The 17,462-nt window shown below is 41.6% G+C and overlaps 1 protein-coding gene and 1 long non-coding RNA gene across 2 annotated transcripts; one reads left to right on the forward strand and one right to left on the reverse strand.

Annotated features, from left to right (window-relative positions):
• Positions 1 to 246: 246 nt before the first annotated feature.
• kiaa2013 (KIAA2013 ortholog) lies at positions 247 to 14,336 on the reverse strand. Its single transcript, XM_037104274.1, has 3 exons — positions 12,920 to 14,336; positions 5,351 to 6,204; positions 247 to 2,297 (listed from the first exon to the last, which is right to left on the reverse strand). The coding sequence occupies exons 1-3, from the start codon at positions 13,875 to 13,877 to the stop codon at positions 2,247 to 2,249; spliced, it is 1,863 nt and encodes a 620-aa protein (XP_036960169.1). The 5' UTR covers positions 13,878 to 14,336; the 3' UTR covers positions 247 to 2,246.
• A 2,123-nt stretch (positions 14,337 to 16,459) lies between these two features.
• On the forward strand, positions 16,460 to 17,027 carry LOC119022872. Its single transcript, XR_005076089.1, has 2 exons — positions 16,460 to 16,658; positions 16,744 to 17,027. It is a non-coding gene; the product is annotated as an uncharacterized LOC119022872 (long non-coding RNA).
• Positions 17,028 to 17,462: the final 435 nt, after the last annotated feature.

The raw sequence follows: 17,462 nt of genomic DNA on the forward strand, positions 1-17,462 counted from the left end.
ACCCTTTTTGTCTGCCGAGACGTCAGCATGCTGGAGATGCAGCAGCTAACGTGAGTTGTTCAAAAACCTTATTTTTAGTAAACTCTGTGTACACAACAGTGTTCTCAATGCTCATGTTCATGTGTAGAAACCCTGGTGATACTACGAGCAGAGTTTCATGTTGTGTTGAGCCTTCTTAGTGTTTTGAAAATAACGTCGTAAATATGCATTTACACGAAGGTTTGACTCATACATCCACAAATAAAGCCAAGGTTGCTTTTTGGCGAGAGTTTCAGTCATGAAAACAAAGAGAGTTTGATTATTGAGATTGTTTTAGGCAGAAAAAAATCAACCAAGTCTTCTCACTAATATTTCTTCCCCAAAACTACATAGCTCACCTTTATGAACCAACATATTAGAACACTTTTGTTTGGAGGTGAACAAAAAGAAAAAGTGAACTCATTGCACATCACACCTTCATATATGGTCAAAGTAGAAGCAGGAAGTTAACTGAACTGATGGATGTTTAAAACATAGGGTGTAGTCATAAATGTTTTGCTTGTCTTTGTTTTCTCTTTGGACTAAGTTTTGGTTCGTTTATGAATTATCTGACTGCCCTTGTTTTGACTGCTGTCTCTGCACAAACAAACAGACCCATAGCCATGGAAGTCACCATTTCCAGGAAACCTTGGTCCCTGGCATTCATGTGGATGTGGATCACCCACCCAAATACTAATGCAGACCAAGTTTACCCCATCTTGGTAAATGCACTCCACAACAGCAGTGGCCCTACCAGCAAGACAATGCGCACTGCCACATCGCAAAAACTACTCAAGAATGGCCAAAGGAACATGACAAAGAGCTCAAGGTGCAAGGATGCCTTGAGAAGCTTTAACAAGTCCAATCCATGGATGCCCCACTATGGAGGCATGGACACACCTTGGGATGTCCTGTAGTTTCTGGCACCAAGGTGTCAGCAGTGGATCATTTCTGTCCTGTGGGTTGCCAGGTGGGGCATCCCTAGATCTGAAATGTTCTGTTACATCCCACAGGTGGAGACCAGTTCAACAGCTTGAGGTCTTGTCTTGTCAACACAGGTTTTGTGTTGTGTTATCTTCTGTCCTGTTGTAATTGTTGTCACACTGTCACAGGTCAGTCCAACACCAGTCCAGATTTAAATATCTCTTCAATAAAACCATGAAATATTGTACAGATATTCACTGACTTTGACTGCTCTAAATTAGCAAATGTGATCATACAAGCATGCTGCACTAAGTGGTCAGCACGGTAAACATCACCTGCTAAATATCATCATGTTAATGCTATCACTGTTTGCACGCTGACAGAGTTCCTACCATGGCTGTAGACTGTTAGTCTTGTTGGGTGCAACAAGTTACGCCAACAACTATTTCTACTCTTCACAGTTAACAGGTTTTGACTCAGTTTTTGGAAGTTGGGGTTAGATTGAAGTGTTCTGTTTGGAGATGCAACACGACCAGGCTGTGTATCTGTAACATCATTTTGGGCACGGTTGTACAGCTCATCTGGCATAATTTTGTTTTCCAGTAAAAACACACTAAATATGCTTTTAGCTTAGGTATGATTTTGGCTTTAAAAAAAGTGTAATAATGTCTTTTCAGATCAATTTTAGATCTCTGAGTTGTATGGAGCCATTTCATGTTTTTCCTTGGTTGTTTTTTACATTTTTCAATCAAGTCCCCATTTACCTTAGTTGTGTAGAAGGAAGCTGCAATGCCATTCTGCTTTGATGCTCCAGAACTGTTTCATGGACTACAGAACTTGTAGTCTGCATGCGGTTAAATATAAAATGACTGAATGTTCATTTCTGGATGAACAGTTCCTTTAAAATGTTGTAGTCTTAATATTCTACATATATTCTACACATATTCTTTTTAAAAATACAACTGGTACATTCATCCTGGTACTTTTGGACTGTTGGTCAGACAAAACAAAAGACATATAAACATGTAAACTTTGGAAATTGTCATGGCCATTCTGACATTTTAATTAATCAAGGATGACAGCAATCATCATCGTGATATCATGATGATTAACAATCATCGTTCCAGATCTCTGGTTTTAAAGCAACGTAGATGTCCAGTTTTTACCTACATGCCGTTACAATTTTCACAGCAGATCTGTGGGTGATGTCATTCAGCACCAACACACCCATGTTAATATCTCTCATGCTGCCAAAGCTCAAGCAGAACCACTACGTGTTGAATGTGCGCATAGCACTGTAGTGTTCAAGCAGCATTCCCGGTGTCACAGCAGCGCTCCTCACCTTTCACGGCGACCTAGTGAAGTCAGAGGGGAGGATTAGAATGACTGGGAAACTGTCTGCCACCACCCACCCATACACACAGACTCCAGGGAGAAATGGAAAGATAGAGACAGTTAGCAGTTCTCTGATGAGGATGGGAGATTTGTGATTGAGGCCCAGCAAGGTTTGACAGGTCAGTAGTAAAGAGCCAAAGCCAACCCATAGACTTCTTGTTAATTTAATTGAGTAATTCAATATAAAACATCATCAAAATGCAGAGGAAAAAAGGAAAGGCAGTAAAGACTTCTGGCAAAGTGAGCACAGTGTCCCTGCTGATCAGAGACAAAACATGTAACCTGCAGCTCAGTCTTCTCAAAGTTTCCAGTGGTCCGCACCTCTATTTGTAGCCATTTAAATGACAATGTGATGGACTTACAGCACCACCTTACTACACAGAGTTCTAATTTAGGCTTCTGTCATCCAGAGGAGAATTTAGCTTTAGGTTGACCCCTGACAATCATTTTACTTAAAGGAAATGTATGATTTATTCTAACTTGGGTTTTATCTTTCATAGCTCTATAAACAAAAAATATGAGCAGACAGCTGAGCTACTGTTTACTGTGTGCCTTTGTTTTTCCGCCAGGTTTCAGCAATCAACTTGTTGACAGCACAATGTTATTATAACTGATATTACAGATGACCATGATGACCAGAGCAATGAAAATCAAATTCAAGCTGTAATAAAGAGTATCTTAAAGAGTCTTTTTAAAGAGTAACACCAACATATGGATCATTTACAGATCCCATTCATGTGATGTTTAGGTTTTTTAGGTTTCTGGATTTTGTTTTTCGTACCCCTAGGAGTCAATGGTTTCCAATATTTCAGTTAGAGTATAAAACTCCACTCACTAAAAACTTCACTCGCTAAAAACTTGTTTGAGTTTGGTTATAAATCTCAGTGTACCTTTAAGCCTCTCTTATTTTTGTCAAAGTTAAAAGGTAGCCTGCAGAAGCCTCTTGTTAACAAGAAAAGTTCTGTTCACATTATATGATTCTTGGAAGTCTAACTAGTATGTTTAAAACCACTGCATTTCTTATAACACATCGCAAAACCAATGTTTTAAAAATGTGGAGATTCCAATTATTTATATTAATGTTTGTCTGTGTACATTGGCCAACATTCTCTTTTCTACTAGTCGTTGTGACATTATTACTGTGTTTTCTGGTGCATCACCACCACCTACTTTTAATCAGTGGAGCAGTGAGAAACCACAATCAGCAGGGATGTGTTGTATCACCTCTTAATGTGTGAGCACCAGATTCAAACACATCAGAGCGCCACTCAAGAAACACTGCTCCATAGCGTTGCTAGTGGTCAAAAATTCCACAGGGTATCTTTAAATGTTGTGAGAGTGGCATGAACTGAACAGGCTGACAGTTTACTAAAGAACAATTACATAAACATTACAAAAAATAAAGCAGACATGATGTCCATTGTAACCGATTGATACAACTCAAACAAGTCTCTGTAAACAAACTTTTACCCTTCCATGAAATGAATGAAAACTATTGGCTTCTTTGAAGAAATACACACAAAAAGAAAAGAAACCCAAAAACCTATTACACTGGAAAATATTCCTTTACAAAAAAAAAGATGTGATTTCTTATGAATGCAAAAACACTGGTACAGTCCCCGATAATGGTAATTTAGTCGATTTACTCGCCCCTATATGGATGTAAAGTTGGGAGAAGTCTCGTGTTCATTTTTGTTGTTTTTTTCATTTTAAAACAGGCACCTATCCACTTGAGTTGTTTAGGAGATTGCTGCACCACTGTTCTGCTGTGAAGTTCCAGAAATGTTATGTGGACCACCAAATTCATCCAACTTTCCATCAGCATGTGGCTGAACAGTTCCTTTGAGGATGCTCAGAGTGAAAATATATAGGGCACAGACACTATGCCCAAGTAGGCAGTTCAGAGTGGGGGTTTCTACTTGTTACACAGAGTCTGTCTTGTAGTCTCTCTCGTTTATGCAGAGTTTGGAAGCGTAGGCTAAATTTACTGGTCCTAAAAATTAATTACCTAGATTTTAACAACAGGATCATAATTTGACATCAATTTGACTGGTTTTGATGTGCCATTGTCCACAAAGTCGCTCTGCTGTGTCACATTGCCTCTGGTACAATGACAGATTTATTTGAATTATTTTTAAACAGACTGTACTAAAAAAATAGACAATCTGTGTTAAAATAGAGATGAACAACACAAATGGCTTTCATGGCTGGTGACGCATTCTTTTGGGGCATGCTGCTGCACACATGTTGTGCTGCATCCGTGTCCAACGTATTTTGGCCGCAAGTCAGAACAATGTAAGCGGTGTATATATACTAGGGATGTCACGATGCATTAGATTTAGATTTTTTTTCTTTTTAGAAGGTCACAGTTAGATTCAATGTATTTTTTGACAGCTTGACTTCTGGTGGCTTTTTTCAGTTTGTTACAGAGTTCCATTTCTCAAATCTGTCTTGAGTAAACCCCATTATCTTCATATTCAATGATAAAAACTGAAAGCTGATTTCAAACTGATTTTCATTTTAGAATTGAAATCATGACATCCCTAATAAATACAATAAAATAATAACCTTTACCTTTGAGAAAAAAGAATAACTCTTGTGCTTGTTTTTCTTCCACTGTGATCAATTCATTCCACAAAAGATGCCACGGACCAAATGGTTAATTGTGACTCCAAAGTGACTACTGTAATGTCGATTTAACTGAGATCAGACTTTTCATTACTCAGGGACAGCTGTATTGAAACCATTGTTGACTGTCACTGGAGGTTTTTAACTTTTGTGAGATGGGAAAGGGGAGCTGTGCAAGGCTATTAAGCCAACCTAGTCTGAAAATGTACCACGTGAAGTTCACTTACAGAAAAGGTAAAAGTCAAATTTGAGAAACCAGCCCACAGACAGAGCATCGATAGAGAGGAAATCTTTGCCACCAGACACACAAGTAAAAAAAACAAAACAAAAAATAGAGCAGAGCAGATCAGTTTGTAGTTTGTTTGCCTCCAGTTGTGTTTTATACCTTGCTCCTGAAGAGGGGTTTAGCACCCGGGCCACAGTACTCGTTGTATATTAGCTTGAAGAGGAAAAGGTGGAAGAGTGTGATGAGTGAGGCCACACTGAACCAGAACAGGAAAGGCAGGCCTGGGTAGCGGTTGGCCATGTGCTCCTCGTGAGCAAGGATGGCCTTAAGGTGCAGGGTGTGGCGCAGGTCCTGCAGGTGGCGCAGGTCTGTGGAGATGTACAGCAGTGGTGTGATGGGCTGCGTCACCATCACAGGGAAGGTATGACCTTTGAACTCTGAAGTAAGCTCCACTGGCTCGTTAAGGCAGCCGGCCTCGCAGGCATACAGCTTCACTGGCTTCTCCTGCTGCTTCACAGACACGTGGAGAAAAGGCTTCCCCTCCACATCCAGCAGCACTGCTAGATTTATGAGGTCCTGGTTGTAGTGGATCCCTCTCAGAGAATAACTGTTGTGCAGAACGTCTGGATCAGCCTGGAACTGTAGGTGGTTCTCTGTGAACTGGAGGCCGCCGAAGCTGAGCACCATCCCCTGCATGGCGCCGTGGGCTCCAGCTGCCACCAACACTTTGCAGCCTCTCTTTTGTAGAGTCAGAGTCCACAATGTGAACAGCTGCAGGATCTGAGCAGTGCTGCTCACCCGCTCAGGCCACAGGTTCTCTGCGTGCATGGTGGCGTGGCCGCTGAAGCAGTGATCGGCGTAATTGAGGCTGGACTCAAGGTGACTGCGCTCCTCGCCGCTCACCCTTCGATCCAACAGGGGAGCTGTGGAGGAGGACAGGATGTAGTAGAGGGTGGTGTTCACCGTCTGGCTCGATGGTGTGTGGGAGTCTGTGATCTTCCTCATTTCAACACCTGAACAAAGATATAGAAGCACAACTTCAAACCTCTGTTCTGCAGAGTATTAGCAAAGATTGATTACCTTCTAATCAAATGTTATTCCAAACCACGTTTTAAAAAATATGTGATTAACACCCTTGGCATGCAGTCGAGCTTGTGCATCCACCTCAGACTAGGTGTGTAAATGCCTTTAGCTTAACAGTTACAATAAAGTTATCAGCTTTAATGATAAGGTGTAAATGACATCTTTTCGAATCAGTTCGGGGTATCTGGAGACTTGGATAATACCATACGTATTCTCTGAAGCTCTTTTACACTGTTTTTCCAGAAATGTTTTGTGAATTACAAAACTTCAGCCAATCAGCGTGGTGGTGACAAGCTTATGACTGAATTTAGATCTTTGGGTTAACTTACCCTTTCACCTGAAGTCCACATACAAGTTTTTCCAGAGCAATACACTGTGCTTACTTTATCGCACACACACTGTCCCACCATGCTTAAACATCCCGTTAAATGTTTGAAGTCATTTTGGCACTGAGAAACCCAGGAGACATGGTGCACTCACAGGGTAAACAACTTAATCAGAGTTCAGAGTATGGCTGCACGATATTGAAAAAAACTGATATTACGATTTCCCTTAACCCTGCAATATATATTGTGATATGAAAAATACAGGAATTTTCATCAGATGACCTGAATAGCACTTTATGTTATGCTGCACTGCTGCTATCTTGTGGACAATTAACCTGCACTGATCTTACCTCTTTTTGTCATACTGAGCTGTGTGATAACCACGTAAATGATCAATGAACAAATTAGTTGTGTTACCGCTTGTTGTCGCAACAGATGCAAGGCACTGTCGACACAGAACACCTGTTTGGTCAATATCATCCTCCTTGTAGCCGAAATAATTCCAGATAACTGACGTTGCTTTTCTTTTTGGCACCATGTCTTCCTTAGCACAATTTTCTCTGTTGCTCATTTTTCAATGTTGTTACCAGCAACTGCCTCAGCACACTGAATAAAAACTAATGTGATTGATGGATCGCTGCGCATGCAGAGTCTGCATGCACAGTGAGAGTCAGGTACCCTTGAAATTAGATGAGTTTATTTGCCTCCTACATTGCAGGCTCTGGTGTGACTATTGGCACATGTACATTGCGATGACGATGCTTAAACAATATATCTTGCAGCTCTAGTTAGGATGGATGTTATCTGATAACAACTGCTTCACGTAGCTCTCTGTCAAATATATCACAAAAGTCAATTGCTAACTATGAGGCCTGAAGTAATGCTGAAGTTGTATTTTGCCCCGTTAATGTTGTTTAAACCACCCACTTGATAAACAATTTTCCTGCCTTTATGTACCTTGATACTTAATTCGCTTGAGTTCAAACTCCACAGCTCACATAATCTCACAAGAAATAACATACTGTTCATTCATAATTGCTGATCATAACACTATAGAGGTTTAGTGGGTCATGTACCTTCAGATTTTTGAAACAGGCTTTTTATATTTTCACAGGGTGAAAGACGGGATGGGGAGAGAGGAGACCAAAGGGAGATGGAGAAATATGGTGGAAAAAAGAAGGCACAGCTCATTCAAAATGTAAAGAAACTGAGGGGTTAAAAGAGACTAAGACTGACTCAAGGCAGTGCACGATATGAGGAAAATCTGCGATGTGTGATAACACTGTTAAATATTGCAATGATGATATAAGTTGCGATAAATAAACAAATATTGAAGTGTGCATATCAGCTTGATATTAAGCTTTTAGCCAAACTTACCAAATTTCTTGGCTGAAATGGAAAATGTAGGCCTATTTATAATTCTATAACCCTCTAAAAGGCCCCTAGGGCCTATTTTACATTATTAAGAATAAAAATATATATATTTTTACTGCACTTTATGACTAGTGCAGTAATTAAATATTCAAGGGCTGTCAATATAAATGTTCTGGCAATCAATTTGAAAACCTTAAACTTAAGAGAAAAATTTAGATTAATGCAATTTAATCACATTACCCTTTTTGACCCTAATCATCTCCCATAACTTGATAGGCTTGTTGTTTACCTTCCTAAGTCCTCTGACACACAAACTGGGAGAATAATGAGTGACCAGACATCCCCTGCTCTGCTAAACGGATCATTTCATTATCAAAAGTTTATAAACAGACATTTTGATTAAACCAGTTGTAGCACAGTCACAGTGATTAACGCTCTTACAATGAAGCATGTGAGCATATTGCTAACGTTAATGATAACGTTAATGAAAACGGTGTTTTCCCAGTGTGACAGAGCCGACAGTTACTGCACCTTTTTACATCAGAGAACAAATGGAATATATCACCATTCAACTTTACGTTGTTGAAGACTCCTGTGACCGATGAGTACTTGATTCATTTGAAACATTGTAACACTGGCCAGCCACCTGGTAGCAAGACCGAGACGCTCCTTCCCTCTGTCCTGAACCCCCCGGTGAACCTCCCCCTGCTGCGGGCCTCCGTTAAACACTAAGCAGAGTCTCCCATGCATGTTCTCTCCATGATGTCTCGCTTCGTCCTGACGCTCCCGGTGCCCAGTCCACAGAGCGCATGGTGCGTGTAAATAAAATTATTTTTCTTATTCATCACGTTTCAGGCAGTCTTTTGCGATGTGGTTATTGCGTGTGTTCATATCCGATGACTTTAAAAATTTGATTTATTGTGCAGCCCTAAACCGAGATAAAGCAAACTGCTAGTTCTGATCAATGAATTACTGCACTTAACTGCTTTTAAGCACAGTCTTTAATCCAAAGGTAAACAAAGGGGCAACCACATTAGATGACATGAAATTTACATTATATTGGGATATTTAGGGCCCGAGCAGGGAACTTTTTCGAACTCGTCCCAGGCAATTTCACCGATTTGCACGAAACTTGGCAAATCGAAACTTGAAACTGTGGACCCTCCTGAAAAGTTATTAAAAGAATTTTGATAGGCCAAACAATACTGAAGTTATTAAATAACAACTTCCTGCAGATTTCCTGCCAAACAGGAAGTGTTGGATATCTCCACAATGGTGTGTCCAAATGACATGAAACTTGAGATAGTACTTTGACATGGGTTCCTTAGGATGTTTCCAAAAGTTTAGGCGATGACCACAAGGTGGCGCTCATTAAATTCTAATAGTTTATATCTCCACATCGGTTGAGCGCATTGACACCAAACTTGGCATTTGCCACTGCCCTCTTGAGGATATCTGACAAAGGACTTAGCAATCAGCCACTAGGTGGCGCTGTGGTGTCAGTTTAATTTTATATTTGGCCCTGTGCCCACACCATAACACTTATGGAAATGAAATTCATAGGGGTGGTATAGACTAGCCCCCGCAACTTACATACCAAAAATGACCAGCAGGTGCCGCTATTTTCCACGTGAAATCATTGTTGGCCCATAAGTCACACATAATGTGACACACATTGTTAAACCTTATAACAACATGTTCCCTCAATTCAACTGAATTATTTGGTGTAGGCCACGCCCACTTTTGCATTAACTTTCCATTCGCAAAATCGCGACAAATGCAAAACCTACTTTTTCGAACTCCTCCTAGGCAATTTGACCAATTTGCACTAAACTTTGCGTGAACCATCTGTGGACCCTCCTGACAAAAAGTTATCAAAAGAATTTTGATAGTCCATAAAACGCCCGAAATTTAAAACAACAAATTCCTGCATATTGTGTTGAAAGCAGACGATCGTGTATATCTTAACAAAATACTGTCTGATTATCACGTAAATGTTGATAATTGTGTTCCATGGACTGATGAGGCTTTGTGTAAAATTTGGTGCAAATCGGCCAATAGGTGACGATTTGGTCGCAGTCTAATTAGTTTGAATGGAAAGTAAATGGGAAAATCTTAAAATCTTCTTCTAAACTCATCGCCTTTCAACCTCTTGTTGTGCTTCATGCTTTGAGCTACAGAAGACCTTGAACTGTTGGGCATGTATTCAGTTTCTAAAAATCTTTCACGGTTTTCAGACCATCACAGTTTTGGTTTTAAGGATTTTTAGGCCGTCTTGTGATTTTATAATGGGTGTGTATTGCGTGAGCTAGAGTGCGTGACATCATCGGTAGAGTGTAGAGCAGCTGGAAGAACTGAAGAAAAAATTGTCTCCAGCTTGATTTGGATCCCACATCTTTTACTTCACATAGACAGTATATACATAGAAATGTAGGACATCTTGTTGGCTTTCAGCTGATGGTCCTATTTCAGATGTAGGACTTACACTTTTGGCTGTAAGAAGTCCTAGAGCGATAAGCACTCCAGCAGCTCCCCCATAAGGCACAATGTTAATTTTGAGCATAGGTTTCTGGAGGAGAGGAGATATTACTTGTTTTATCTCTCACTCTGCTGCCGTCATTTTTCACTCTCCAGAAATAAAAGATGACATCACAGATTTCAGCAGTGTCTCCTGTTACTCAATATATAAATGTTTTGGTGATAAAAATTACATTTCTTTCGAAACTGTTCACCTTTTAAAGCCATTTCCGCCCTCTTACTTTTTAGCTTTCATCATTCAGCACACCCCATTAGTTAATCAGTTTTTCTCTGATCTGGCTGGATTCTCTGGATTTTTTTCAAGATCTCCCACACGGACCCCCGAGAACAAGCACAGTAAGATCTTTGAGACACTCCCCTCTGGCAGGAGGCTGCGGTCCATCAGGACCAAAACCTCACGCCACAAGAACAGTTTCTTCCCGTCTGCTGTCAGCCTTATCAACAAGGCCTGAATCCCCCCTGACACTCCTCACACTCCACCTCTACCACTGACTCTGCTGTCACACTGACAGCCCCATAACTCTATGCGTTACATTAACGCTCAGCTTGAACTTCCTATTCATTTGCGCATTTTCATTTGCACATCATTTCTTGTAATTTTTCACTGCCAGCTGGTCTGCTCCTTTTATCCTTTTATCCAAAAAACAGATTGTGTATATATATTTATAATGTATAGTTATATTTTCTACTTTTTAATATAGTTTATATTGTTAATTTGTTATATTTTCTATTCTTTAAATAGTTTATATTGTTAATTTGTTATATTTTCACTTAATAGTTATTTGATGCATGCACCAACATCACCACAACAAATTCCTCGTATGTGTAAAATCGTACTCGGCAATAAAGCTTTTCTGAACTTCCACAGCTGTGCTGTGAACACTGTGTTTGAGCACGAATGTGACATCATCCAGTGTTTTGAAACCATCAGGGGAGTTTGAGCCTGCCACTCTGTGGCAAGCTTGTGGGTTTGTGCGGCTACTGGATGATGATACTTTCAGCTTCATTGCATTATGCCTCGTGGACATTTTCATCAGTCAGCTCGAGAAGCGGACCATCAACTCAGTCTTTGTCCGGGTAATCATGCAGCAGTACATGCACTTTTTCTGACTTCAGTGTACATTACTTAATACCAGCGGGAGCAGGCCACCAAATTATAAAGAAACAGCTTCTTCATCGCAAGGCGTTGCATGCAGAAGCCCTGATGGCAGCATGCTCAGAGGTGCGTGGACTGCGAGGGCCCGTCCAACGCTGCTTGCAGCTTTAATTTTAGGATGTAATTTGCCACACACAATATACATCTTTATATTTTGAAATCGCCTCCAGAGCGCTTCATAAATGGTAGGACTGGGTGCAAGAATCGTATCTGATAGTATTTTTGACTTTCACAAAATCTGACCACAATGAAATTTTTGATCAATAAATCATCACTAATGTGCACATAATGACTGAATGGGTAAAGGCAATTATTGGAACAAGAAGAACATTCTGGGAGGAAAAATGACATCCCTTTACTGTAATGCAGCCTTTAAAACAACGAAAGACAACACTTGTTATACTAATATAATATGAATATACTGCCCTGCCCAAAGCCACACTGGCAGCAACTAACAACAGCAATATTTAAATTCCTCGTATATGTGGGATTTTTTTTTTTTTTTTACATCTGTCATTCGTAAACAGAGCTGTAATGTTGTCAGATAATCTAGAACGAAAGTATTATCTTTACCCTCTAATGATTTGGGCATGTGAAAGGGCAAAAGTCTGAAAACAAAAATTATTCCACATTTGTCAGTTTTGTTGTTCTTATTTTCCAAACACTGATCTTTACATATAGAAAGTCATACAGATGGTGCATGATTTGAGAGTTGAGTTTTTTTTCCCAGAGTTTTTTCTCTGATTGAAAATTGAAAATAATTTTATTTGAGCAATAGTCCTATAAGGCTGGTTTTGTATACATTCTCCAGGTACCTGTGTCTACTTTTGCGCTATTTGGCGGCATATTGAGAGGATATGAACATTTTCAGACTGTAAGTCATTGAGGAAGGAACATGATCTACCATCAGTTCCTACAGAGTTTATATTTACAGTAGTCAACTGCATTTTACAATATGTGAACTAACTAAACAGTGTTATATGAATGCCTTTACAATCAATATAGATCAAAGTAACTGGAGTTTATCCAGTGTGAAAACCTACCTCGAGGCTCGACACAACATATGTCCTTCACAGCTCATGCTATGTTTTAGACAGTTTAATAAACCATTCTTCTCTAGTGTGTGCTGAAATGCTTTAGATTTTTCAATGTTCTCCACACATCAGTCTGTCATGTATAGATAGTAGTAGGTAATAATGGATTCAACTTTCTTCAAACCCAGAGCCAGTTGCTGCTACAACCTCAGCTTACCTGAAATGAAGAGGTCCATCCAGGCCTGCTGGTGATCAACAACCAGTTTGTCCACATCAGCCCTCAGCAGCTCCACCAGCTCCTTTTTGGCTCCATCTCGGAGGATGCTGAAGGTCTCCTCCAGCTTGGAGGACTCAATGGGCTCTGAGGTCCACACCACTGATAGGATGTTGTCTGAATAATCCGATTTAGCAGCGACCTGGATCCTGCTGTTCAGCATCTTGGTGACCACCACCACCAGCACCAGCCGGTTATTCTCCACTGGCACTCTACCAGAGGAAAGCACTACCTCTCTGTCCTCCAGTTTCTCCACACTGGTTGAGAACTTGCTACCAAAGGAGGGGTTTTCAGAGGAAACATCCATGGCTGCAGCCCGGTCAGATGGGTTGTTTATATGGATTCTCTGGAGATACACGTTGGGTTTGCTTCTGTGTGCTATGAACTCCTCTCTGATGGTGACACAATCCCGAGATGACTGCAGGGCGGCTGGTGAGGCACAGCGGACCGACAGAACGGCTCCTTTACGAAACCACAGCATGGTAGCCTGAGTCTCGGCCCGCTTCCCCTCCAGATGGATGCCGACCCTCGGTGAATATTCAGTCTGGTGGACCGGAGCCGAGCCGGGCTGTGAAGACGACGCTACCCACAGTTTATTAGAGTCAATGTCAATCAGAATATGTCCGTTACCTGATACAAAGGGTGTATCTAGTTGTTCCTGAGGTGTGCTATATATCCCCTCTCCCCGCTCCACCAGAGAGTTCCACCTGTGGATTTCAGCCAATAGGCACTGTCCCGCCGCCCCTCCGGGCATGGCCGGACCGCCAAAGAACCTCAGTCTGTGCTCTGCTCCCAGGTACCAGTAGAATATGAGAAAAAGCAGTAGTCCTATTAGGAGTCTTCTCGCCCAGCTGCTTGACAACAAGCCCGGTAGCCCCTTTAGTCTTTGCTGTAACCACATTGTGCGTTTAAATAATGGAAGCCCAGCTATGCGTCGGCGTCTGAAGACTGCACCCAGGGTGCTTATGTTTAGAGTACAAGGACGTCACATGGAATGCTCGCACTCAAAACATGTTCCCCAGGTCGAAAGCTGACAAACTGGCTTCGCTTAGCTAGTTAGCTTAGCTAGATCGCCAGCGTTGTGAACGAAAGCTGTCAAAAATGTATTGTTGTTTCTCGCATCGTGGTTATCGTCGTGTCCTTCTATGACAGTCGTAAAGTTGGCGTATCTCAGGTCATTTCGTTTTCTGCTTCTCTTTAGATGAAAGGCATCACCTGTGTTTCCAAACAACTCTGCAGCCAGTGGTTGACACTTCTGGTTTGTCACAACTGTCGTAAAGTAAAACGAAAAGGCAGCAACCGGAAATGTCGCAAAATCCCGTCTCTTCTTCTTCTTCTTCTTCTTCTTCTTCTTCTTCTTCTTCTTCTTCTTCTTCGTCTCCTTCTTCTTCTTCCTTTTTGTTGTTGTTGTTGTTGTTGTTGTCGGCATCCAACAATAGGCGCATTACCGCCCCCTTCTGTCCTGGCGTGTGGACAGAAAATAGGCCGATACCACAACACACACACACACGTACACACACACACACACACTTACCCTATGTATGTACCCAATTCCAAACCGACCTAATACCCTATAAAAAATAAAGCTTTGCGTTCCTTAAGAACTTCACTACTACCCCGGCTTTTTCACTCATTTCCAACACTCCCTTTAGATTAAATTCTTGAACTTCTAACTCCCTCAGACTATTCCTCATCACCTCTCTCTGTGCCCCATATCCCCTACATCTCACAAGTAGGCCTACATGACTCCCCAACTCTTCCTCTTACTGTTACCTCTTACACAGTCTTGTCTGACGCTTCCTTACCAGTTTAAGCAACTTATTCAGTGTAGTGCCCCAGCCTTAACCTCATTATCACCTCTTCCTCTCTTCTGTGCCCCGTACTTGCCCTAGTGATCCTGATGCTGTTTTGTATGTGAAATAAATGCCTCCATTTGCCCTCTCTGTCCCACCTCTCTTGCCACATTTGATTGTTTTTCCCTCAGACGACACTCTTAACCTCAGCCTTACTGATACTCACTTCCATTTCAATTCTTCCTTTCCGTACCACATCTTTGCTAACTCATCTGCCCTCTCATTTCCTCTCGGCCCTACATGTGTTGGTACCCACATAAATCTAACCTGACCTCTTCTATTCACTGTTCTTGTTGCTGACTGAAGAACTTCATATAAAATGTCTTGACAGCTGTTAGAATGAAATGATTTAAAGCTTGCCAGAACTGATGAAGAATCTGAGCAAATCAGTACTTGTTATGTCTACACTCTTCCACCCATCTTAATGCTACCAACACTGCCAGCATCTCCACTCTCTCTCCACTCTCTCACTCCAATCTCTATACTTTACCATTACCTGATATTCAAAAGCACTTACCAAGTCTATTCGAGCTTTTCCTTTTCTTTTAAGCTCTAACAAATACCAGTCTATTTCTGGTCACCCAAGCAATCGCTGGATACACCACTTTGGGGCTTATCCTCACTTCTAAGACTCCCAGTTCATTTGCCACATCATTCCCTACCCACCCAAAATTTTTCATCTGATTCTTCCCATTCTCCCAGCACTCCTGCAGAACTTCTTTTGTCAGGTGAGAATCACTGTGTCCCTGCAAATTTGCCCAGCAATTCACCATCAACTACTTCCTTCTCAACCCCAGCGGCATCTCTCCCATCTGTACCTGATAATGGCAGTGTTGTAAAAGCCGCACTGCAAACTCTAAGTGCCTGTGCCTGAATCACATCCAACTTCTTAAGATGACACCTGGCAGCTGATCCATAGGCAATACTGTCATAATCAACCACAGATCTAATTAAAGCCATGAATGTTCTTTTCAGTGCTGAGCAACTAGCTCCCCATTCCCTACCTGACATGTCATGATGTCTGCCTTATCTCTATTAGAGACTGCAGTTTCCTCTCCAGACATCATGACTGGGTAATCCCATACCCTTCTGTCACTCCCATCTTCTTTATCATTCCCCATACCTCTTCCACAGGTGTTGTTCTTCCTATTTTATCATAAAACTTTCTCAAACTTGCCCTCTTAGCCTGGCACACTGTTCTTCTCACTGCTGCCTGTGCCTTCTTATACTGGATTAAATGTTGTATGTTTTTGGTTCTTTCAAGTTGTTTAAATGCTCTGTTTCTATTTCTAACAGCCTGACGACATTCCTCTGTCCGCCATGGTACTGGTTTCATATTCATCCTGTTTTTAGTCCTGTGAATAGCTCCCTCTACTGCTCTAATAATTCCTGAGGTTACCTGATCGTTTATTTCCTCCATATCTCCAGAAACATCAGTTCTTGCCATTGTTTCTGTCACATGGGTAAGGTAATTTTATTGTGTGTACTTTTAACTCCCAGTGTTTTTATTTGTACATTCTGATTTTTAGTGTGCTTTTATTGTTTTATTGCATGGTGTCTACTGGGAGTGTGTGTACTTTTATTTTGAAAACCTTGCCCTGATTGTGATACCCCTGAATCTAATCACTGCACCTGAGAGATTGGCAGGATCTGAAGAAGGCGGACAGTGAAAGCTGCAGACAGACGAGACGCACGGAACGGGCGAAGGAGGGGGAAGCGGCGAACAGATGAGCGAGAGAAGAGCACCGACTGCAGGACCGACGCCAGACCCAGTGGACGGAGAAACTAGGGGGCTAATTGACGGCAGGTTCCATGAAGACGCGTTCTGCGTGAGTAGCGTGAGTGAATGATAAAGCGCACTCACGATTACTGTTGTATGTACAAATGCAGTGACTGCCGTCTTGCCACCGATAGCGTGAAGCCGTGCCGGCAGAGGACGATGGTGCAGAGCCAGGAGCCAGAGACCCGGACCGAACAAAGGACATGTGGCGCCCCTACCTTCAGTGACAGAGCCACCCCGCTGGTGTATTGGACATGTGTTGCCGCTTCGCCCCTCAGATAAGACTCCGAACTGTTTTTATTGGACTTTTAAAGCAGTTTTTACTAGCTCCCAGGTCTTATCAATTCTTTTTATGGACTTTTTACCTGTTGTTTTTACTCTGATATTATTCAGTGAATAAATATCAGTGTGCACCTTGTTTGACATAGTGGTTTCTTGGTTTTAAGGACTGCTCTCCCGCCGGATTTACTATCTCCAGCAATGGAGCTAGACACTAAAGTGATGAGTGATGTCTAATGCTGACCCAGTACTTGCAGTAATGTTCACCCTGGTTTCTCTCCCATCATTCATACACACCAAATTCCTTTCATCCATCAATTCTTCAACTATTTCCCCATTTGTGTCTGTTTGTCAAACCCCCCCCCCCCCCCCCCCCCCCCAACTGTACTGTGAGCATTAAAATCTGCACACCATATTATCTTGTCTGTCTTGTCCTGGTATGCCCAGTAGTCGATCTGTAACAGAGCAGAGGTCCTTCTTTAGTTTCCGTTATATGTGTTAAGAGCGTCATTACTGGCGATGCATATTTACACAGAATGATATTGCACATAGTACAACGCAGTAATTGGTACAT

The sequence above is a fragment of the Acanthopagrus latus genome, chromosome 7, assembly GCF_904848185.1.
Source record: "Acanthopagrus latus isolate v.2019 chromosome 7, fAcaLat1.1, whole genome shotgun sequence".
In the NCBI taxonomy this organism is placed as follows: Eukaryota; Metazoa; Chordata; class Actinopteri; order Spariformes; family Sparidae; genus Acanthopagrus; species Acanthopagrus latus.